This window comes from Lutra lutra, chromosome 3 (genome assembly GCF_902655055.1).
Source record: "Lutra lutra chromosome 3, mLutLut1.2, whole genome shotgun sequence".
Classification (NCBI taxonomy): domain Eukaryota; kingdom Metazoa; phylum Chordata; class Mammalia; order Carnivora; family Mustelidae; genus Lutra; species Lutra lutra.
In genome coordinates this window covers 147,929,202-147,953,388 of record NC_062280.1, presented here as the reverse complement: position 1 = coordinate 147,953,388, position 24,187 = coordinate 147,929,202, and the positions used below count along the sequence as shown (strand labels likewise).

General features: G+C 39.2%; 1 protein-coding gene across 9 annotated transcripts in view; it reads right to left on the bottom strand.

The window, feature by feature from the left end:
• MTRF1 (mitochondrial translation release factor 1) overlaps window positions 1-24,187 on the bottom strand; it is a 55,759-nt gene that overhangs the window by 8,356 nt on the left and 23,216 nt on the right. For 6 of the 9 annotated variants that reach the window (XM_047720052.1, XM_047720055.1, XM_047720053.1 and 3 more), the window contains 3 exons: window positions 22,548-22,665; window positions 7,969-8,105; window positions 4,792-4,890 (listed from right to left, as the gene is read on the bottom strand). In XM_047720052.1, coding sequence (XP_047576008.1) covers window positions 4,792-4,890; window positions 7,969-8,105; window positions 22,548-22,665 — 354 coding nt within the window. Of the gene's footprint in view, window positions 1-4,791; window positions 4,891-7,968; window positions 8,106-17,178; window positions 17,328-22,547; window positions 22,666-24,187 lie in introns of those variants that run through there. The other 3 variants (XM_047720054.1, XM_047720057.1, XM_047720058.1) reach the window with 3 other exon arrangements.

Here is a 24,187-nt window from a genome sequence, read left to right as displayed (position 1 = left end):
AGATTTTATTTAATCTCTAAGTGGGTTATACTAGTTGTGTTTCTTCTTAAATTGGAAATATGGCAGTTTTAAAATCTAGAAGCCCTGTGTGACCAAAAAAAGATATATGCCAAAATATTTAGGGGACAAGCATTTTGAGTGTGTACCTTGCTCCCAAATGGTTCACCAACAGCACAGGAGATGGAAGAGGAAGAGAAGGCAAATGTTAACAACGGCTGCATCTACGTGTAGGGTGTATACTGAACCAGTCTTTAAACATATATACTTGAAATTTTCTGAATAGAAAGTTCAGAAAAATAAATGCTCTATGTTTACCCCAAATAAGCCCACTGGGTGAAAAGTGTTGTTAGACTTCCCTGTAGTCTTCCCTACAGTTCATCTCTACAAGTCACTAAGATAACTTTGAGTACCTTTCCTGTGTGACAGAAGTTCTGAGTAACAGTTGTTGGGAACAGTGAATTAGCACAGTCTCATATTTTAGAAATGTTCAAAATCTAGACATTGGCTTAATGGAAATATTTCCATGTCAGCATCTGGAACACAGAACATTTAAAATTTTGATGTAGGCATGAACTTTTTTTTTTTTTTTTTTTAAAGATTTTATTTACTGGGGCACCTGGGTGGCTCAATGGGTTAAGCTTCTGCCTTCAGCTCAGGTCATGATTCCAGGGTCCTGGGATTGAGCCCCGCATCGGGCTCTCTGCTCAGCTGGGAGCCTGCTTCCCTCTCTCTCTCTGCCTCTCTGCCTACTTGTGATCTCTGTCAAATAAATAAATAAAATCTTTTTTTTTAATATTTTATTTATTTATTTGAGAGAGAGACAGTGAGAGAGAACATGAGCGAGGAGAAGGTCAGAGGGAGAAGCAGACTCCCCGTGGAGCTGGGAGCCTGATATGGGACTCGATCCCGGGACTCCAGGATCATGACCTGAGCTGAAGGCAGTCGCCTAACCAACTGAGCCACCCAGGCGCCCAAATAAATAAAATCTTAAAAAAAAAAAAAAAAAAGATTTTATTTATTTTAGAGAGAAAGCAAGGAGGAGGGGCAGAGTGAGAGGGAGAAAGAGTCTTGAGCAGACTCTGTGCTCACTGTGGAGCCTGATGCAAGGCTCCATCCCAGGACCCTAGGATCCTGATCCAAACCAAAACCAAGAGCCAGGAGCACAACCGACTGCGACACCCAGGCGCCCTCGTGTGAACTAAACATATATTTGGTCTTTCTTTGAACAGTCTTAAGGTTGAATTTTATTCTATTTTTTAAAAGATTTTATTTATTCATTTGCCAGAGAGAGAGCAAGAGAGAGCACAGAAGCAGGGGGAGCAGCAGAGGGAGAGGGAGAAGCACACTCCCCGCTGAGCAAGAAGCCCGACTCGGGGCTCAATCCCAAAACCCTGGGATCATGACCTGAGCAGAAGGTAGACACTTAACGGGCTAACCCACTGAGGTGCCCCCTTACAGTTGAATTTTACGTTATATTCATCTTTCAAGTTCAACTGTAGGGGAAAAGATGCCTTACTATCTTTGTATCCTACGAAACACCAGCATATATTAAAACCTCAACTAAACTTTAAAAGTAAAGAAAAAGCCCTATGATGAAGTTTTAAAATTAAAATTTATACCATTTTGAGCATAATATGGGGAATTGCTTATAAAATCAGCATGCCCAGAGCTCAAATTATCATGGTGTTGCCAAGGTGATTTCACTATTTGGAAATTATGTTAAAACGATTATCACTCTTAACTGACAATCAAACCACATTTAGAGTTTGATTGGAATAATCAGAGTGCCAGAGATACAAAGACCAAAGATGAAGGACTTGGGGAAGCTCATAATCTAGTGACAGAGCTAGGCACCACAACCAGCACAAGAAATTAAAAAAGAAGCAAGTGGAAGCCTGGGTGGCTCAGTGGGTTAAGCCTCTGCCTTCAGCTCGGGTCATGATCTCAGGGTCCTGGGATGGAGCCCCACATGGGGCTCTCTGCTCAGCGGGGAGCCTGTTTCCCCCTCTCTCTCTGCCTGCCTCTCTGCCTACTTGTGATCTCTCTCTCTGTCAAATAAATTACAAAATCTTAAAAAAAAAAAAAAAAAAAAGCAAGTGAGGGCTGTAAGGTTAATTTTAAGAAGGTAGCATCAGGGAAGAGTTTAGGAAGGAAGAACAAGTTTGCATTAGATCTTAAAAACGGAATAGTTTTTTTTTCTCTCCAAATAGAGACAAGCAGAGCATTTCAGTCAAAAGAATGAGGATGAAGTGAGGCACAGAGACAATGTGCAAGCATAAAGGGCAAGGGGAGATTTTCAGTTCAGGGAGGGATACAAGGCAGGAGATAGGCTGATGCTATGGAATCTGCACAAAGACTTTAAGAAACAGAATAGAAACATAAAACAATAGATTACAGGGTAAAAATAAAAATAAAATTACCTACACAAGAACCCACACTAAGAATATGAGGTGATCTCATAGAACCCAAGGATAGAAATGGAAAGACTACTGCCACCGCCCTGGGAATGAAGCTGGCCACAGGAATAAATGAATGTGAGGACTGTTATCAACAAGATTCTTTCCATCCAGTTCTATTTTTGATCCTTTCAATATCAGCTTCATCTCTTACTGAACACTGCCTTCTCCTCACGGCTTGGAAATGTGGCTTCTAACCTCTTATCCATTTTACATATTTCAGTTTCAGCCGAGAATGGCCCTCTTTGTCTCCAGTTTAAAAATGCTTGGAAGGAACTAACTCATTGGTGGGGGCTCTTTCAGATTTCCTCCCCAAACAAACCAATTATTGTCTTGAGTCAGGATCATGATCCTGTAAGAGCAGAGCAGCTTCACCAAGAACTATGTAAATGGAGTAGGGAGACCTCAGGCTCTCAGACCTCAGCTGAGCTGAGCGGAGTCCCACAGACATCCACTTTCTTCCCTCTCCACTCCTTCCACTCTGACCTGTGGCTGTTGCCTCTGAGGTTAAGGCCCTTATCCCTTTTCCTGCCTCATCTATAACTATTCTGTTCCAAAGTTATTCACTCCAACAAGTCTCTTTATTGTCCTTCATACAGATTTTAATGTTTTACTACTTTTTTTTTATGATATTACCAAACTTTTCCATTTCACTAATATGAGATTTTTTTTCCCCTTCCAATGGGCTGCTTAGTCATTATGAGAACACACAAATATAATTTCCCTAATTATTTCTAAATCTGGCATGTTAGTTTAGTTAGTAATAATATGTTAGCATGCAGGCCAAAGTCAGATATTTTATAACTATAAAAGCCACCTAACCTGCCACTGTTTCAAGACTGAATATTAACTCAGGACCTAAGGGCTAGTCTAAAAAATAATACTGGTCATAAGAATGCAGTCGTCTCAGGGAAAACCATCACCACTACCAGAAAAACAACTGAAAGAATATGGTGTAATCTGAACAATATGGCCAAACATGTTTGGTTATTACTGTGTGTTTCCTGAGGAAAGGGAAGTTAACAAATATTTTCTCCTTTTTGACAAGGCTATTATTTTCCTATTTGAGACAGTCTAAAATTGCTAAGAAGACAGAGGAGGTGGCGTAAGATACACAGAAATTTCTAAACATTTTAAAAACACAGACATTGGGGCGCCTGGGTGGCTCAGTGGGTTAAGCCTCTGCCTTTGGCTCAGGTCATGATCTCAGGGTCCTGGGATCGAGCCCCGCATCGGGCTCTCTGCTCGGCAGGGAGCCTGCTTCCTCCTCTCTCTCTGCCTGCCTCTCTGCCTGCTTGTGATCTCTCTCTGTCAAATAAATAAATAAAAAATCTTTAAAAAAAACAAAAAACAAAAAAAAACACAGACATTGCCCTTATAAAATTAGGACTTTACTTTTGAGTACAGAATGGGACAGAATCAACTGAAAGAAGCCCTAGGTATCACATGACATCAAGGAAAAAAAAAAATCAGAACCTTCTACCTCTTGCCTTTTGTACATAGTTGTTTATGAGAACCAGTTTATTTTCCCCTTCAGGGGAAACAAAAGGGGAATTTTCCTGTACTTCATCATTAATGTATTAATGCCAATGGTCTGGCTAAATGGGATTTAGTTAGGTTAATGTTCAAACCATGTTAACAGGGTCTTTTCCCACAGCATAATTATAACTCCTGAAACTCATGAACAATTCATCGTGCTAGGCAGAACTTTAAGATGCCCCCTGATGTACACACCTTGCAGAATTCCCTCCCTTACATGGAGGCAGAAGCTGTGAATATGATGGAATATCACTCCAGTGATATTAATCAGTTGATGTTGAGTCATTCAACATATTACCAGGGTGGGCCTGACCTAAACAGGTGAGCCCTTAAAAAGGCTTGAGCCATTCCTGCAAGAGGTTCAAAGTGAGAGAAAGCGTATGGAGGGGCCACTTAGCAAGCAACCTGCTAGTGATCTTTAGGGCCCAAGGGCAGAGAACTCTGCTCTGCCTGCTAACCATAAGATAAGAAATATTACTTTAAGCCAAAAAGTTTGTGGTAATTTGTAACACAGCAATAGGAATCTGATACAGTGTATATAGTATACTGAATATACCTTAATACACTGTGATTGCACAGCAAAGAATTTGGAGTTCAAAGAGACCTGTTTCAAACTGACACTAAGACCCCATTTCTGACCAACAAACTAATATGAATGTTTGCCTATTTGGGGATTGACCTTAAACTGGCTTCATGATTTTAAGTTACTTGATAATATTTTAGATAGAACTCTCTAGAATATGAGTACACATTCTTTGAAAAGCAAAGGTACATAAAACATATTAAGTTATATTACCTTAATATCACGAACTTCGTATGCTATTCTGTGGTCAGTTACTCTATCCTGGGTGAAATTATATGTCCGAATTCTCTCTGACTGGGCTCTTGTTCCCACCTGTGCCACAACAAAAAAGTAATTCATATTTTAACTTTATAATTGCCTTTATTACAATGGGAAACATACTTATAAATGCCTTTTCTAGTATAACAGTTTCAGTTTTTTTAAAAGATTTTATTTTTTATTAGAGACAGCGAGAGTGCCCTGGGTAGGGAGAGAGACAGAAGGAGAAACAAACATCTTGCTAAGCAGGGAGGCGATGCGGGGCTCAATCCCAGGACCCAGGGATCATGACTTGAGTCGAAGGCAGACTCTTAACTGACTGAGCCACCCAGTTTGTTTTTTTAGGTCATATGTACAAAGTGACAAGGAACAAGAATGGATAGAACTTAAAGACTATAGCTTTGTAAGGTTATGGAGTAAGAATGAGTATTTCTTCGGTACTTTAAACTCCAAATATTTAAAACGAAATTATCTTTGCACCCCAATCAGTTCTTCCCCCTGGCTTCTATAAATGGCACCACCACATGTCCTTGGTTCCCAGTGGGAAACTCTGACATCCCGCAACTTACGTAACATTTCACAGGCACTTACTACATGCCAAGCTTTGACACAGACTTTGGGGGAGAAGCCATTTTCAATTCATCATATTCTCTACCTGCCCATTCCCGCTGATTTTAAGGGTCTCCTGTTATAATCTGCTCTTTTCATTTCTATCATTCAAGGGCTCGTGATTTTTCACCTTCCTTCCTGTAAAAATCACCTGATGAATCTTCCAAGTCTCTGCTTACAAGTATTGCCCTGCTTAGTCTGCCTAAAACAGCTTTCTGATAAGTTTTCTTCTTTGATTTCTTCCTGTCTACTAAGCAGAGACAATTCAACTCAGCATTCAAGGCACTTCACAATGTAGCCAACTTTCCCAACATTATTTCTGAAAATTATGTGAACCACTATCATGCCACTTACTATATCATATCAAAATTATGGGCATGCCTATTTACTCAGCTAAAATATCATCTCAAGCGATGCCCTTCCCACACACTCTATCATCCCCCTTTCCAGCTAGCAACACCTGAGATAGATTAATGTGCTCCTTTGAAACCCCTTACACTTGGAATCTTCTTCAGAGCACACTACAGTTTGCCTTATGCTATGGTTATTTGTATTCCAATCTCCTCATCTCTACTACCTCCCCAGCACACCTTCTCTCACTCACTTTCACATTAAAAAAAAAAAAAAAGATTTATTTATTTATTTGTCAGAGAGAAGGAGCATGCACACAAGCAGGGGGAGCAGGAGAGGGAGAAAAGCAGGCTCCCTGCTGAGCAAGGATCCTGATGTGGGATTCTATCCCGGTACCCTAGGATCCTGACCTGAGCCAAAGGCAGACGCTTAACCAATGGACCCACTGAGGCGTCCCTCACTTTCACTTCTTAAGACTAAAAAAAGATATTTCGGTAACTTTCTTTGCTCCTCAGGCAAATGACATGACACTAAATTAAATATGGCTGACTATCAGGAGAATTTTTTAAAATTAAAGACTTTAAAGTCTAATCTCAGATATAACAAAGCAGGGATTATGGACTTTTAGAACATTCTTCAGGCCATCCATTCTGCAACCAGCCAGGTATAGAAACTACTATCCCAAAGTACCATATTAATGCCCAGGCTCCCACCCAAATCAATTATGTCAGACTCTTGGGGGCTGGGGCCTGAGGGATAAACAAAGCTCTTCAGGAGATAAACGGAACCAGGGTTGAGAACCTGACATAATGCCTTCCTTATAAAGCTACTATATACATTAGTTGAAGCAAAAACTTCTCTAAGCATTAGAAATACCTACTAAAAAGTTTCACACAGATGGATAAGTTAATTGGGAGGCATGGAGGTCTTTTCTGGTGCTTGAAACCAGAAATTTCTGAAGAGGACACACACACAACTTACACCAGGCCAATCTTGAATTACTTATTTTTAAAATTACTGTGTGAAACATCTGGTACTAAAATGCCAAATAGCAAGTGAATCCCAATGTCTTTTATTAATTCAAATGTCACTCATGGGGAATTCTTAGTGTTTATGTTACCACTTATGTGCTAAGAAGCAATGGTTTGTTAATGGGCATTCCTATCTGCAAATGTATATACTGATGCAGGACAACAATCTAGGATTATCAGAGGATTAATATTCCATTAATCCCATCACTTTTGCTACTTGGAAGTTAGAATGTGGGTAAGGAGAGCATGAAGGGCAAAAGTGTGAGAGCAGGACATCTTGCCTAAAAGAATAATTAATGATTAAGTTTATATAATTCATTGTCCTGAAAGGCCACAAAGTCTTCCAAATTTTGTGTAGCATACCCACCAGCAAACAACACAAACACACAGTTATTCCACCTTCTCTTACAACCTTTCTCAAAGACCAACTTTACATTTTTTAGGATTTAAAATCCTATAATCTGTTTACTTAAAACAGTGACATTTATTCATTTTGCTTAGCATGTACCTACATATTTGAATAAATAATACTACACATTTATGAAGTACAAAATTCAGGAAGTATAAAAGTATATAGCGGACATAAATCTCTCTTCTACTCCTGTCCCCACATTCCATCAGTAACAATCATCATTACCAGTTTTTTACAGTGCCATTTACTTTTGATCCCATAGGGTTTTAGTAAAAGAGTATAGGTTTTTAAATAAAAAAATCTCAAAGTCCCTTAATTTCCAGGGAATTATTTTATCTTTTAACCTAATCTCCTCTCAAAGCAGGCATGACACAAACATTGGAGGGAAAAACTGGGAGATGATCCCGAGTTTATGCATATCTCATTGATTCATTTGCAAACTGGCACGTCCAAATTTAGTATAACCAGTCTACATGCATGAAATTACTGCTTATTTACAAATAAGTACGTTTCCCTATGCTATAAGATAGTCCCATTTGATCAAGAACAAATGCTACATTTTCTACAGAAAATGATGACTTTTGTGCAGAGGTATTACTATTTTTATTTTAAGAAATCTCTACACCCAACACTGGACTCGAATTCCCAACCCCGAAGTCAAGAGTCACATGCTCTTCTCACTGAACCAGCCAGGTGCCCCACAGAGGTATCACACTGTGTTAGCCTTACCTGCAGTTTTCTAGTACTTTGTTGCTGACACTTGTCTTTCTCAATCATCTGCTGGTAGAGTCTAGCTCTCAACACACGCAAAGCTATTTCTTTATTTTTAATCTGTGATCGTTCTTGTTGGCATTCTACTACAAGCCCTGAAAAAGAACAAGGATCAGAGGTAAACTGTAGCTTCCAGAAGCCAGATTAAGACAGAACTGAGATGTCAATGATATCTCAATAAAACTGGGGGAAAAGATAGGCCTCAGGAACGTTTTAAAGGGGGAAAGGCTAATCAGGAAAAGATCACAAAGGATTAAAAACAACTCAGACTTAGCATACTTTAGAAACTATACCTGAACCACGCTGATAAAAGCAGTAGATGGCTATTTCGATTCTGAGATCTGAAGGAGATATTTCAGATGAGAAGACTGGAAGCAGCTGCATCTACAGATGGTTACACATACTTTCATTTCCACAGCTCTGCCTCTCCCTCTCAGCTCATTCGGACAGACAGCCCAACACAGAGTCTCACCCCCACACAGAGCTGCTCCATTCTCTGTTTTAGTCAAGGAGAACTCAGCTTTCCTTCCTTAACCACAAATTTGCACAGAGCTAATGTTTTAAAGATAACTTTCTAAAACCCAAGAGTCCATCAACAGATGAATGGATAGGGGCGCGTGGGTGGCTCAGTCGGTGAAATGGCTCAGGTCATGATCCCAGGTGCACTGGGCTCCCCCTCAGAGAGGAGCCTGACTCACTTTCTCTCACTGTCTCTCTGCTCTATCTCAAATAAATAAAATCTTTTAAAAACTAGATGAATGGATAAAGAAGATAGGGGTGTGTGTGTGTGTATAGATATATATTTATAAATGCATATATTTAGGAGTTAAAATGGTGGAGGAGTAGGGGGACCCTGAGCTTGCCTCATCCCTCGAATACAGCTAGAAAAATATCAGATCATTCTGAGTGCCCAAGAAATTGATCTGAGGACTGAGGGCACAAAATGCACATCTACAGGTAGAAAAACAGCCACTTCACAGAAGGTAAGGGCTGTGGAGAGTTGATTTGGGAGAGAGAAAAGCTGGGGGTCCTGAGGAGGGGAGGGAGCCCTGATCATGGGGAGAGGAGTGAGAGAGCGAGAGAAGCAGCAGGCAGGGGACTGCACAAAAAAAACTATTCCCCAAAACCAGTGATTGGGAAAAGGAGAGGGGATGACTATTGCTAGTTTTTATAAGCAGCAGAGCGCCAAGTCTGAAGTTTTAGAAGACTGTGCCATGGACTGGGCTGTGCCTGGGGGGGTTTAGTGCTGCTCTGTAGGAAAGGAGGGTGGAGACCTGGGAGTGGGCAGAGTGGTCTGGGCATCCCCTGGGTCACCTGGGTAGAAAGAACGCCTCATTTTGGAGTGCATCTGGGAATGGTGGCAGGGCCTTTCCGGAGACAGAAGAAGTACTGTCAGCGATGTGTGTCCCTGTTCCCTAATATAGGAACAGAGACACCGGCTGAGGGCAACAAGCCTTGGTGCTGGCTTTTAGCTGCACTTTACCATAAACCACCGTGTGGTGTGTGACTGCTTTTCTGGGACAAACCAGCACCAGCCAGCGAGGTGAGACCTTCCCCCAAGAGGATGAGCGTGGGTCTGTGCCATGTGGATCCCTAAAATTTGGAGTTCTGAAACAGAGCCATGTGCCTGAGATAAGACACAGGAGTACTGTGCTGCCCAGTATGCAGATAGCTCAGACACAAATAGGGTGAAGGCAGGAATCTGACAGAAGCGGGGGACACAAGAGGGGTGATGGTTTGCTCAGCTGTAAGCTCTTCCTGAAGAGTGCTGGTGCGAACTCCCTGCTCCAGGAGAGAGAGCCTGGCAAAGCGATTTTCTCTCCTGCCCATTAGCGCTGACTCACTTTAGTGAGCAACATAGTGCCACCCAGTGGCGACTAAAGCAGCTTACACCATGCTCCCCCACCGCCTCACGGCCCTGCCGGTACATCTCCACTAGGGCAAGTTGGACTAAGAATCAGCACAGCAGGCCCCACTCCAGAAGACCAGCATGGACCCCTTACAGGCACCAAGTCTACTCATCACATAGTGCTGCAAAGCTTCAGCTTTAGGGAAAACAGGATCTACCTTTTTTTTTTTTTTAAGATTTATTTATTTGACAGAGTAGTAGATATGAATAAAAAAATAAGACCCATCCATATGCTACCCATAAGACACTCATTTAATTTATTTATATATATTTTAAAGATTTTATTTATTTATATAAAAGAGAGAGACAGTGAATGAGTGAGAGACCACAAGCAGGGAGGAGGGGCAGAGGGAGAAGCAGACGCCCCTGCTGAGCAGGGAGCCTGGTGTGGGACTTGATCCTAAGACCCTGGGATAATGACCTGAACTGAAGACAGATGCTTAACCAACTGAGCCACCCAGGTGCCTTTTTCTTTTTTTTTTTAATGATTTTATTTACTTATTTGAGAGAGGGAATGAGTGAGAGAGAGAAGAAACTCATTTTAGACCTAAAAACACTTGCACATTGAAAGTGAGGGGATAGATGGGATGCCTGGGTGGCTCAGTTGGTTAAGCAGCTGCCTTTGGCTCAGGTCATGATCCCAGCGTCCTGGGATCGAGTCCCACATCAGGCTCCTTGCTCGTCAGGGAGCCTGCTTCTCCCTCTGCCTCTGCCTGCCATTCTGTCTGCCTGTGCTCGCTCTCTCTCCTTCTCTCTCTCTGACAAATAAATAAATAAAATCTTTAAAAAAAAAAAAAGTGAGGGGATAGAGAACTATCTACCATGTTAATGGACATCAAAAGAAAGCCAGAGTACACACTAAAGTTTAAACCAAAGACTGTAACAAAAGTTGAAGGAAGGCACTGTATCAACAAAGATGTCTATCCAACAAGAAGATCTAACAACTATAAATATTTATGCCCCCCACTTGGGAGCACCCAAATATAAATCAGTGAATAACAAACATAAAGAAACTCATTGATAATAATAAGTAATAGTAAGAGACATTTTAACACCCCACTCACGGCAATGGATAGATCATCTAAGCAGAAGATCAACAAGGAAACAAGGGCTTTGAATGATTCAAATGACACACTGGACCAGATGGGACTTAACAGATACATTCAGAACATTCCATCCTAGAGCAATAGAATACACATTCTTTTCGAGTGCATATGGAACATTCTCCAAGACAGATCACACACTGGGTCATAAATCAGGCCTCAATCAGTACAAGAAGATTGAGATCATACCATGCATCGTTTCTGACCACAATGTTATGAAACTTGAAGTCAACCACAAGAAAAAATTTGGAGAGACCACAAATAGATGTAGGTTAAAGAACATCCTACTAAAGAATGAATGGATTAACCAGGAAATTAAAGAAGATATTTTTAAAAAATACATGGAATCAGGGGTGCCTCGGTGGCTTGGTCATTGAGCGTCTGCCTTCGGCTCGGGTCATGATCCCAGGGTCCTGGGATCGAGCACTGCATTGGGCTCCCTGCTTGGTGGGAAGCCTGCTTCTCTCTCTCCCACTCCCCCTGATTGTGTTCCCTCTCTCGCTGTGTCTCTCTCTGTCAAATAAATAAATGAAATCTTTAAAAAAAAATACATGGAAGCAAATGAAAATGAAAACATGACAGTCCAAAACCTTTGGGATGAAGCAAGGGAGGTCCTAAGAGGGAAATATACTGCAATACAGACCTGTCTCAAAAAGCAAGAAAAGTCTCAAATACATAACCTAACCTTACACTTGAAAGAGCTACAAAAGGAACAGCAAATAAAACCTAAAGCCGGCAGAAGAAAGGAAATAATAAAATTAGAGAATAATCAATATTGGAGCAAACAAACAAATAAACAAACAAAAAAACAGCAGAATAGATGAAGGAAACTGGTTCTTTGAAGAGTTAATAAAATTGATAAGCCCCCACTTAGTCTTAACAATAAGAAAAGAGAACGATCCCAAATAAAATCTTGAATGAAAGAAGAGAGATCACAAGCAACATCACAGAAATACAAACAACTATAGGAGAATATTATGAAAAATTATATGCCAATGAACTGGGCAATCTGGAAGAAATGGACAAATTCCTAGAAACATACAAACTACCAAAACTGAAATAAGAGGAAATAGAAAATTTGAACAGATCTATAACCAGTAACTAAACTGAATCAGTAATCAGAAAACTCCCAACAAGGGGCACCTGGGTGGCTCAGTCAAGCGTTTGCCTTCAGCTCAGTTGTGATCCCAGCGTCCTGGGATGGAGCCCCGAAATGGGCTCCCTGCTCATTGGGGAGCCTGCCTCTCCCTCTCCTTCTGCCCTTCTCCTCACTCATGCTCTCTCTCTTTCTCTCTCTCTCTCACTCACTCTCAAACAAATAAAAATCTTAAAAAAAAAAAAAAAATCTCCCAACAAACAAGAGTCCAGGGACAGATGGCTTCCCAGGGGATTTCTACCAGGCATTTAAAGAAGAATTAATACCTACTCTTCTGAAAGTGTTCCAAAAAACAGAAATGGAAGGAAAACTTTCAAACTCATTTAATGAGACCAGCACTACCTTAATCCCAAAACCAGACAGAGTACCCACTAAAAACGACAACTACAGGTCAATATCCCTGATGAACACGGATGAAAATTCTCAACAAGATACTAGCAAATTGAATCCAAAGGTACATTAAAAGGCTTATTCACCATGACCAAGTGGGATTTATTCCTGGGCTGCAGGGGTGGGTAAATATACACAAATCATCAATGTGATACACCACATTAATAAAAGAAAGGATAAGAACCATATGATCCCCTCAACAGATGCAGAAAAAAGGCATCTGACAAATACAGCATCCATTCTTGATAAAAACCATCAACAAAGTAGGTATAGAAGGAACATATCTCAAAATCATAAAGCCATATATGAAAGACCCACGGCTAGTATCATCCTCAATGGGGAAAAACTGAGAGGTTTTTATCTATGGTCAGAAACAAGACAAGGATGTCCACTCTCACCATTACTATTTAACATAGTACTGGAAATCTTAGCCACCACAATCAGACAACAAAAAGAAATAAAAGGTATCCAGACAGCAAGAAAGAAGTTAAACTTTTACTATTTGCAGACAATGTTATACTTTTATGTAGAAAACCTGAAAGACTACAAAAAATTTAGAACTGATACAGGAAAATTCAGCAAAGTCACAGGAATAAAAATCAATGCAGAGTCTGCTTCATTTCTATACACCAATAATGAAGCCTCAGAAAAAGAAATCAAGGAAGATTTCAAAAGAAATCAAAAAGAAATTCACAACTGCACCCAAAACCGTAAGATACTAGGAAGAAACGTAACCAAAGAGGTAAAAGATCTGTACTCTGAAAACTACAGAACACTTATGAAAGTAATTGAAAAGGACACAAAGAAATGGAAAACATTCCATGCTCATGAATTGGAAGAACAAACATTGTTAAAATGTCTGTACTACCCAAAGCGACCCACATATTCAATGCAATCCCTATCAAAATAACACCAACATTTTTTACAGAACTAGAACAATCCTAAAATTTGTATGGAACCAGAAAAACCCTAAATAGCCAAAGCAATCCTAAAAAGAAAAGCAAAGCTGGAGGCATCATGATTCTAGACTTCAAGCTATATTACAAAGCTGTCATCATGAAGACAGTATGGTACTGGCACAAAATCCAACACACAGATCACTGGAACAGCATACGTAACCCAGAAATGGACCCTCAACTCTGTGGTCAACTAATCTTCGACAAAGCAGGAAAGAACGTCCAATGGAAAAAGGACAGTCTCTTCAAAAACGGTGTTGTGAATACTAACATGCAGAAGAATAAAACTGGACCACTTTCTTACACCACGCACAAAAACAACTTCAAAATAGATGAAAGACCTCAATGTGAGACAGAAAACCATCAAAATCCTAGAGAAGAACACAGGCAGCATTCTCTTTGACCTCAGCCACAGCAACCTTTTTTTTTTTTTTTAAGATTATTTATTTATTTATTTGTCAGAGAGAGAGAGAGAGAGAGAGAAAGAGAGCACACAAGCAGGCAGAGTGGCAGGCAGAAGTGGAGAGAAGCAGGCTCCCTACTGAGGAAGGAGCCCAATGCAGGACTCAATCCCAGGCCTCTGGGATCATGACCTGAGCCAAAGGCAGTGGCTCAAACAACTGAGCCACCTAGGCATCCCGTGCCACAGCAACTTCTTACAGACACATCTCCAAAGGCAAGGGAAACAAAAGCGTAAATGAACTACTGGGACTTCATCAAGATAAAAAGCTTCTGTATGGCAAAAGAAACAGCAGAACTAAAAGGCAGCCTAGGGAATGGGAGAGGATATTTGCAAATGACATATCTGATAAAAGGTTAGTACCCCAAATCTATAAAGAACTCATCAAACTCAACACCCAAAAAACAAATAATCCAGTTAAGAAATGGGCAAAGGACTTGAACAGACATTTCTCCAAAGACACCCAGATGGCCAACAGACACATGAGAAGATGCTCCACATCACTCAGCATCAGGAAAATACTAATAAAAACCATTACATACCACCTCACACCTGTGAGAATGGCTAAAATTAAACACAGGAAACAACAATGGCTAAAACTAATAACACAGGATATGAAGAAAGGGGAACCCTCTGACACTGTTGGGAATGCAAGCTGGTGCAGTCACTCTGGAAAACAGTACCGAGGTTCTTCAAAAAAGTTAAAAATGGAACTACCCTAACACCCAGCGATTACGCTATTAGATACTTACCCACAGGATACAAAAATAAAGAGTGGCAAGGGACACATGCACCCAATGCTTATAGCAGCAATGTCCACAAGAGGCAAACTATGGAAAGAGCCCAGATGTCCATCGACAGATGAATGGATAAAGATGTGGCCTTGTGGCATATATGTATCTATCTATATCTACATCTCTATGTATCTATATCTCCATATCCATATCCATAGATCTATGTAATGGAATATTATTATTCAGCCATCAAAAAGAATGAAATCTTGCCATTTGCAACAACATGGATGGAGCTAGAGTATTATGCTAAGCAAAATAAGTCAGTCAGAGAAAAACAAACACCAGGTGATTTCACTCGTGTGGAATTTAAGACACAAAAGAGATGAACATACAGGAAGGGAAAAAAAAAGAGAGGGATGCAAAGCATAAGAGACTCTTAATGACAGAGAACAAACTGAGAGTTGATGAAGGGAAGGTGGGTCGGGGATGGCCCAAATGGGTGATGGGCATTTAGGAAGGCAATTGTGATGAGTGCTGAGTGTTGTATGTAAGTGATGAATCACTGAATTCTACATCTGAAACCAATATTATACTATATGTTAACTAGAATTTAAATACAAATTTGAAAAAGAAAAAAAGATATTTATATATATAATATATCCATAATGGCATATTACTCAGACATAAAAAAGAATTTTAAAAAAGAACAAAATCTTGCCATTTGCAACAACATGGATGTAGAGGGCATAATGGTAGTGAAATGTCAGCTAAAGAAAAACAAATACCAATGATTTCATTCATATGTGGAATTTAAGAAACAAAACACACACACAAAGAAAAATGGAGACGACAAAACAGATTCTTAAATATATAGAACAAAATGGGCGGTTACCAGAGGGAGGTAGATGATGGGAATTAAGAGTACAGTTATTGTGACGAGCACTGAATAATGTATAAAATTGCTAAATTACTGCATACATATTATATATATATACTATATATTTGAAACTAACATAACACTGTAAGTTAACTATACTAGAATTAAAAAATTAATAAAGGGAAAAAATAAAAATGACTTTATATAGTTGACCCTTGAACAACATAGATTTGAACTGCACAAATTCACTTATGCATTCTTTCTTTTTAAATATAGTATTATAAATATATTTTTCCTTCCTTTTGATTTTCTTAATAACATTTTCTTTTCTCTGGCCTAATTTATTCTAAGAATGCAGTATATAGGGGTGCCTGGGTGGCTGAGTTGGTTAAGTGCCTGCCTTTGGCTCAGGTCATGATCCCAGTGTCCTGGGATCAAGTCCTGCATTGGGCTCCTTGCTCAGCGGGGAGCCTGCTTCTCCCTCTGCCTGTCTCTCTCTCTCTCTCTAATAAATAAAATACTAAAAAAAATCTTAAAAAAAAAAAAGAATGTAGTATATGATACATACAACACAAAACCTGTGTTAATCACTGTTTATGACACTGGTAAGTCTTCCTTCTGGTCAACAGTAGGCTACTAGTAGTTAAGTTTTGAGGTAATAAAAAGCTATATGTGTATTTTGGACTGCAAGGGGTTGAGTGGGTTAGTACCCCTAATTTCCATGTTGTTCAAGGGTCAATATATAGATGTTATATATAGAAACCAAAGAAGAAACTAAACTCTTTACAAGGAAGAGTTTAGAGCAAATATTTCTCAGTTGTCCTGGCTCTAAATTCAGCTAATCCCACATCTAATCATACATGCTTTCGTTAGCCAACTTCTGGATTTGGGTGGATTTTGCCAGTGTAGCCCAGTTACTAGCCCAAATCTCGACCTGAACAGTGACCCTTAAGACTTCAGTCTGTGCTGTCCTTAACTTTGCAGCTACCAGTCTGAAGGCCTGTGTCCAATCCCGTTCTTAAGTACATTAGAGGTGAAAGTATTTTTCTTTCTGAACCACAGAACCCAAAAACTGTATTAGCTAGGCCAGCTGAACTGAAAGACTGGCAATTCTTTGGGTGGAGATTTTTAAAATTTCTATAAAATTCTACTGTCCCTAAACAAGACAAAATTCTCCTCTCCCAATTGCGTTTTCCCCTATCTAAATAAGCTACAACATACACCTGCTAACACTTTCAGTAGGAACACCCAGGTTTCACCTCTATTAGTTTATTCTTCGTTCTTTAAATTTTGGTATCTTTTTATTTTAACCCTCCAGGATATAATTAGTGATGTTTTACACAGATTATTATTATTAACATATAACGTATTATTAGTTTCAGGAGTACAGGTCTGTGACTCAGGAGTCTGTTAGTTTGTTCTTTTTTTTTAAGATTTTATTTATTTATTTGACAGAGAGAGATCACAAGCAGGCAGAGAGGCAGGCAGAGAGGCAGGCAGAGAGACAGGAGGAAGCAGGGTTCCCGCTGAGCAGAGAGCCCGATGTGGGGCCCGATCCCAGGACCCTGGGATCATGACCTGAGCCGAAGGCAGAGGCTTTAACCCACTGAGCCACCCAGGCGCCCCTGTTAGTTTGTTCTTGACTGCTTTACTGCCGTCACGAGTCTGGGCTGGGGCACCGACTTGCTTTCGTCTTCAGGCATTTGCCTGGAGCTGTCTGGAATCTGCTCTTCTTTTTTCACCACCCAAAAGGATAAGAAAACAGTCATTTCAAGATATTCATAAGCTTTCCTTCAACTTCCTCCTCGTCTCAGCTGACCGGCAGGAAGCTTTGCTTACACATGGGCACTATTCCTATCCCGAGGCTCAGGTCAGAATTTTTAGCCGACAACTCTTACTTACCAGCTCAGTAATTCCCAAGGGAATCACCTGATCATCTATTTTACTACACTTTCTGTAGAGGAGTAGTTAATCGTAAGGACTCCCTCGGGAATAGAGGATTAGGGTAGAGGGAGGTAAGTTGAATAACAGAAGAGCTGTTAAAGTAAGATGCTGGAGTTGTTAAAAAACTGTAAAAGGGCTTTGAAAAAAAAAACAAAAAAACTCTTGTGTTGTTTCAATACTCTACAGGAGATTCCAAAATTCCAGGCAGCAATAGTACTAAGTGGGTATCTAATATATATTTGTTAAATAACTACATTTATTATTTAAAAGATTTTCAATTATAAGTGAGAACAAATACACCATATTTTATTCTAAACAGCCCACTTAAAAAAAATGAACATCTCTGAACTTGAGATGCATCACGCTCATTGGCATATGATAGTTTAATTGGTAGTGTTTTTTATATTTCTTCATAGTAACAAAATAGTGATATATCTTTCAGTTGATGAGTTCTTAGGTTAGATGAAATAAATTATACATAACCAAAGGTTAAATAAAAATCCTATAATCTTAAAAGTACAAAATGAAGTAAAAAATTAAATCTGATTTGGAAGAACTAGGTATTATCCATAATCTATGATGATGAAGGGATACAGTGTAAGAATTACAGAGGCCCGCTTTCACTAACTGGTAAGAAACTAAAAAGCTTGCTTTAAAGCACAAAATATTAATGTCTTCATCTTGATTTGATAAATTCTACCAAAAAAATTTAACTTTTCCCTGAACAATAATTTAACCATACCCCTATGGTACCACTCTTCCAATGGCTGAAAAATGAAATTCTGTAGAAGCAGCAGGTTAGAAAACAATACGAGTCTTCAAGAGTCCATGTGCAAGAGGGAAACAGAAGAATGACCTACAGCTCTCACTTTCAAGTCTAGCATGGATATAGCTCCCATTCTAAGGGTTGTGGAGTGGCCAGAATAGAAGACAGACTGAGTTTTCTTTGCACCAGATGCTGAAATCATGGTAAGCTTCCAAGCATACCACTGACTCAAGAAATCACTTGCTCATAACAATATGAACTCATAAAAGTCAGCAGGCCTTGTGATACATTGCTTAAGGGGAGGTTCGAGGGTAAGCCATAAGGCCTCTTTTAAATCGAAGAACTAGATCTAAGTGGCTAAAAACTAATATGGCCCAAGGTAAACTTGGAAATAAAAACATCGGTCACTTTTTGTCAAGTCAGTAATTTATGTCTGCACAAGGATATATGTTTTAAAATATTCTGATTCATTTTTGTCAGAATTTTTATCACATTTACCTGACTTTTTCTCATTTTAATTTTTATTTCAGCTTCAGCTCATTGTTATTATTCTGGACAGTTTATAATATAGAACAATATCCCACAATACAAGGTTGAAATAAAACACAGTGAGTATCTAAAAGTTTGTGGATTTCTTAGGTAAATTATGGTAAGTTACAAAAATTACCACCTCATTTTTGGTAAAAAAGGATATGTTTCTATATGCATAAAAAAGAATTCAAAAGGACATAAACAAAGAAATATACCAACAGTGGTTATTGGGAATGGTTACAGATGTTTTCTGTTTTTTTGCTTATGTATATATTCTCAGTTTTTACAATTTCTTATGGAATAAAAATCAATTTGAGAGAGATTATAAAATTATGCTCTTGCTGGATATTTAGGTTACATTAACTTTTGCTATTATAAAAGTACAAGCAAAAACAATAGGCTGAAAATGAATTTAAAATTTAAAGGTGACATCTGATCTCAAGATGGTCTCCTCTTTATTTTAAAAAATCCCACTAAAACAACAAGAACAAGAAATGGAAATACAAAATAAAAACGGGTGATGCACACAGCCACAAGCACAATATATAAAGGCATATGGAAGAATGGAAGTGACTTGGCAGTGGGGAGAAAGGTGAAACATAACTCCCTCTAGTGGGAGAGCTGGCAAGAAACAAGCCTTTTTGCCGTGCGGAGTACCAGAAGGGCTCAGGAATTGAGGCACCTGGTACTTAAAAAGCTGGGGACTAAAAACAGAAAGTCTTAAAGTAGATCTTTAAGTCCCCTCCCTCGATCTGTAGGAGGTAGAAGGGACAGTCTTTAGAGAATTAAATAAGGGAAGTCTGACTTGGGACTTGGTACAAAGGAGAATAAATATGAGACATGGTACTGAAAGTAAGAGGATTAAGTTTGCTTATTGAATGGTGAGACCTTGACCTTACTCTTAAATGTATCTTGGAGGATCCTACTAAGGAGAAAACAAACTACCCAAGTGAAAAGTTGTATAAACACTGACATTTGGGAGTCCCTAATAAAAAAGCTAATTAATAATCTAACTGCCCCACAGTGAAACTTACTAGTGGGTAAGGGGCACCCAAACACTCAGAGCTTTTATGTACATACGAAGACAAAAAAGAATTCCCAGACCTTTCTAAGCAGAAAGTAAGAGCGAAACAGAAAAAATAAACTCAAAGGAAAGAGAGACATTGCAGGAAGCAGAAAAAAATTTCAGGGAAATTAAAATTAATATATTTGAATAAAAAAGGAAAAATGCATCAACAATAATAAAAGGATGCTATAAAAATGGGACAATTCTGAGAATAAAAGAAGAGCTTGTGAAAAAAAATTTTTTTTTAAGATTTTATTTATTTATTTGACAGACAGAGATCACAAGTAGGCAGAGAGGCAGGCAGAGAGAGAGGAGGAAGCAGGCTCCCTGCTGGGATCATGACCTGAGCCGAAGGCAGAGGCTTTAACCCACTGAGCCACCCAGGCGCCCCGAGCTTGTAAAAATTTTAAAAAAGAACAAAAAATTTTTAAAATTCAGTAAAAGTGTTGGGGAAAAAACCTAAAACACAAATGGTAGACAATGTGAAAGGAAAAAAAAAAAAGAAGACAAACAATAAATCCAAGATGTCTAACATCTGACTTAAAGAAATTCCAGGAAGAAAAAGAAAACAGTAAATAAGAAATTATTGAAGAAAATACTTCAGATACAAATACAATGAATGATAGGGACACGTGGGTGGCTCAGTCAGTTAAGCATCCAACTCTTGATCTCAGTTCAGGTCTTGATCTCAGGGTCATGAGTTTAAGCCTTGTGTTGGGCTCCACAAGCCTACTTACATGAAACAAAAAAAAAAAAAAAAGAAATAATGAATGACGAAAGTCTTATATGTTCTAAATGGAAACGATTTCCAATCAAGTATTCATGGTCAGCAGAGTATGAGCTTAGAATAAAGCTCTTTTCAGAATACGTACATGCATCTTTTCTCAGGAAACCACTTGAAAAAGGACTTCACTAAAATGAAGGAGTACACTAAGAGAGATGAGACGGGATCCAAGATACAGGAGGATCCAACACACAGTAGGGTCGAAGGGAATTCCGTGTTGGTGTTCAGAACCACCTCTGTGTTGTAGCCGTGGCGAGCAACCGCTCTAGACTAGAGAGCTCTGCCAGAGGTGTTGCTACCATGCGTTAGCCCTCTAGAAAATCTTGTTAATTTCATTCTGCAGAGTTTTTAGAAGATCAAAGAAGACTCAGAGTCAAAGAGAAGCAACTAGAAAAGCAATGAAGTAATCATTAACTCTATGAAATGAAATCACAGTATGTCTCCCCTGCTATCAGAAAGTAGAACAATCCTATGATATCTTTCATAGGCCGAAATGTTGTAAAGTGAAGAGCACTTAGATTAAGTTATATAGAGAATTTTTTGTGCATTCCAAGACCATCCCCCTGCAAAATCTGTTATTAAAACACATCTTGCTAATGGACGTGCAAAATAAATTGAGAAAGTAAACTGAGAAAATAAACTGAGATACACAGATGCTCACAGAGTTCATAGCTGTGGTAGCCTGATGCTGAGATGCTGAATATAGTTCTGGGGAAGGAGCTGGCGGGGGCTGCTCTCGCTGCCCAGAGTGTGCAAATCTTCTACAACTGTTAGCTGCAAAAAAATACTGAACACTATTTCTGCTTTTCACCTTTTTTTGTAAAAATGAAAATTTTTTTAGATTTCTTTTGGTTGGTGAGAACAGGTATAATGTAGGTCTTTCATAAAAGTAAAGCAGCTTCATGTGAATTTCTGAAAAGCAGGGAGATACCTGTATGCTTCTTGGCTCGGCAGTGAACACTATATACTTGTTCTTTACATGAAAGTAGTGAAGATTAATTTTGCCAAAATATAAATATTTTAGGAAGAGGAAAATAGGCTATTATGAGAGCCTAATCTTCATCTACTACATTAAGAAGTCAATATGTATGTAATCTTACATCTAATCTATCAGAAGAGCACGATCTGCCTACTATTTAGAATGAGGTAATTACCAGGAAAAAGTAACTAAGAGTTTTTTTAAACTGGTTGCCTATGGCTAAAGGGATGTTAGGGTCAAGGCAGGGGGAAGGGGGAGAAAAAAGACATGTTAGGAGCTGCCGGTTTTTGTTAAAGGATTTTCCCACTGGCCTTTTAAACCATTTAACATATAACATAAGAATTAATTTTAAAAAGGAAATTTTAAAAGCTTGAAATTGAAAGAAGTAAAGTGATAGAAGTGGAGAGAAGTGAAAAATGATAGAAATATTTAAAATTACAGTAAGGGCTGCAAAACTACTTCACAGTATACCAAAATTACCAATATTCAAAATAACAGCATTAAGGCAACACAGACCAGCGGAGGTAGAGGTCAGTCTAGAACAAGAGGATGACAAAAGCTCCATTGCAAGAGCATGTCCAGGACTGCTTTTGTGGGTTTTTTAAGGCTGGGACACCTCTGGCTGCTCATTGCTGTCCAGTACACCTGGGCAGCTTCCTGGAATAGGAACACTCAGTGTCTGCATCCTTTACAAGAGGTGCCTTTTCCAAACAGAAGTGGGATATGAACATTGGGGACCTAAAACCCATGACCCAGTGTCACCTTTAAAGGGTTTGGGCAAGAAACAAGACACTAACACAAAACTATTTTCTTCTCAGTGTTGAGTAGTTTTGTAAGACATAAAAACAGATCAAAAGTACAAAAGCAAACAGACTTGATTACCTGTGGGGATGTGGACAAGTCTGACCGCACTATCTGTTGTATTAACATGCTGTCCTCCTGCTCCTTTGGCTCGAAATGTATCTATCCGCAAATCCTTCAGGTCCACCTTCACATCTACCTAGAACAAAAGGGAACACGGAAGTCAATTCTACACTCAACAAACACTTAACTTTTTTTAAAAGATTTTTAAAATTTATTTGTCAGAGAGAGAGATGGCACACAAGCATGGGTGCAGCAGGCAGAGGGAGAAGCAGACCCCCTGCCAAGCAGGGGATCCAACATGGGGTTCGATCCCAGGACCCTAAGATCATGACACGAGCCAAAGGCAGACACTTAACTGACTGAACCACACAGGCATCCCAACAAATACTTTAATACTAAATTTATCTCAAGATTCTTCAAATAAACTGTGTTGTTGTTCTAAGTCACAGCCATTAGACTAAAAAATAGCTTATAGCAATGAAAGAACCATAAACTCCCTATATTTGACACTGACTTTTGATGCCATGAGATCACTGAGTTTATGCAAACTTTCAAGTTTCAGCATCCATCATCCCACAAAGCCACAGGATAGAAAACATACTCTCTCTCCGTATATACATACATGTATATATATGTATGTACATATGTGTGTATGTAAGTGTGATCTTCATTATTCCCTGATTCTGTATTTGCAAATTCACCTACTTTATTTGTTCCCCCAAATCAATTACTACAGCATTTTCAAAGTCACCAGAGAACTTGTGCAGGGCAGCAAAAAATCCAAGCTGTCCTATACAGGCACATTCCCAGCTGATGCCCAACAAAGTGATAGTTTGCTTTCTTTTTTCAGTCTGACCAGAGAATGAAGACAGGAGGGGGCAGAGAAGATAATACAAGAAGCTCTGGCTCTCGGGTCAGTTGGACAGGGTGTGAACCCCAATTCTGGCATCTATCTGGTAGTGAAGTGGCCTCAGGCAAGTCACCTAACACTTCTGAACCTCATTTTCTCTTTGTAAAATAAAGAAAATAGAACCTATTCTAAGTAACCAGGTGGGTTACTTTCCTCTGTTTTAAAATTTTATTTATTTATTTATTTATTTATTTATTTATTTATTTATTTATTTATCTGGATGGGTAACTTTTAAGATTATAATCTCCATAAGACACATAGATATAGAAATCTATATATAGGTATATAAACATATGTACACCTGCATGTGCACATGTGCGCACACACACACACACAATTTCCCCTAGGGGAAATGATGGTTCAGTATTTGCTAAATCAGCATTTGCTGAGACTTTACAGAACACACACTGCGTGTGCAGAGATTAGTGGACTGAATGGAGGAATCCAAAAAGATAAGTTCACATTCTAACCACTAGACCCTTACTTGGAAAAAGAGTTTTTGCAGCTGTAATTGAGTTCAGATGAGATCATCCTGGGTTATTCAGACAGGTCCTAAATCCAATGAGAAGTGCCCTCAGACAGCTAAGGAGAGAGAGGACAAGAGGAACATGTGCATTCAGAGTTATACAGCTTCAAGCCAATGGACACCTGGAGACACCAAAAACTGGGCAAGGCAAGGGAGCATCCCTCCCCCACCCAGAAGCTTTGGAGGGAGCACAGCCCTGGAGATACCTTAAGTTTGCACTAC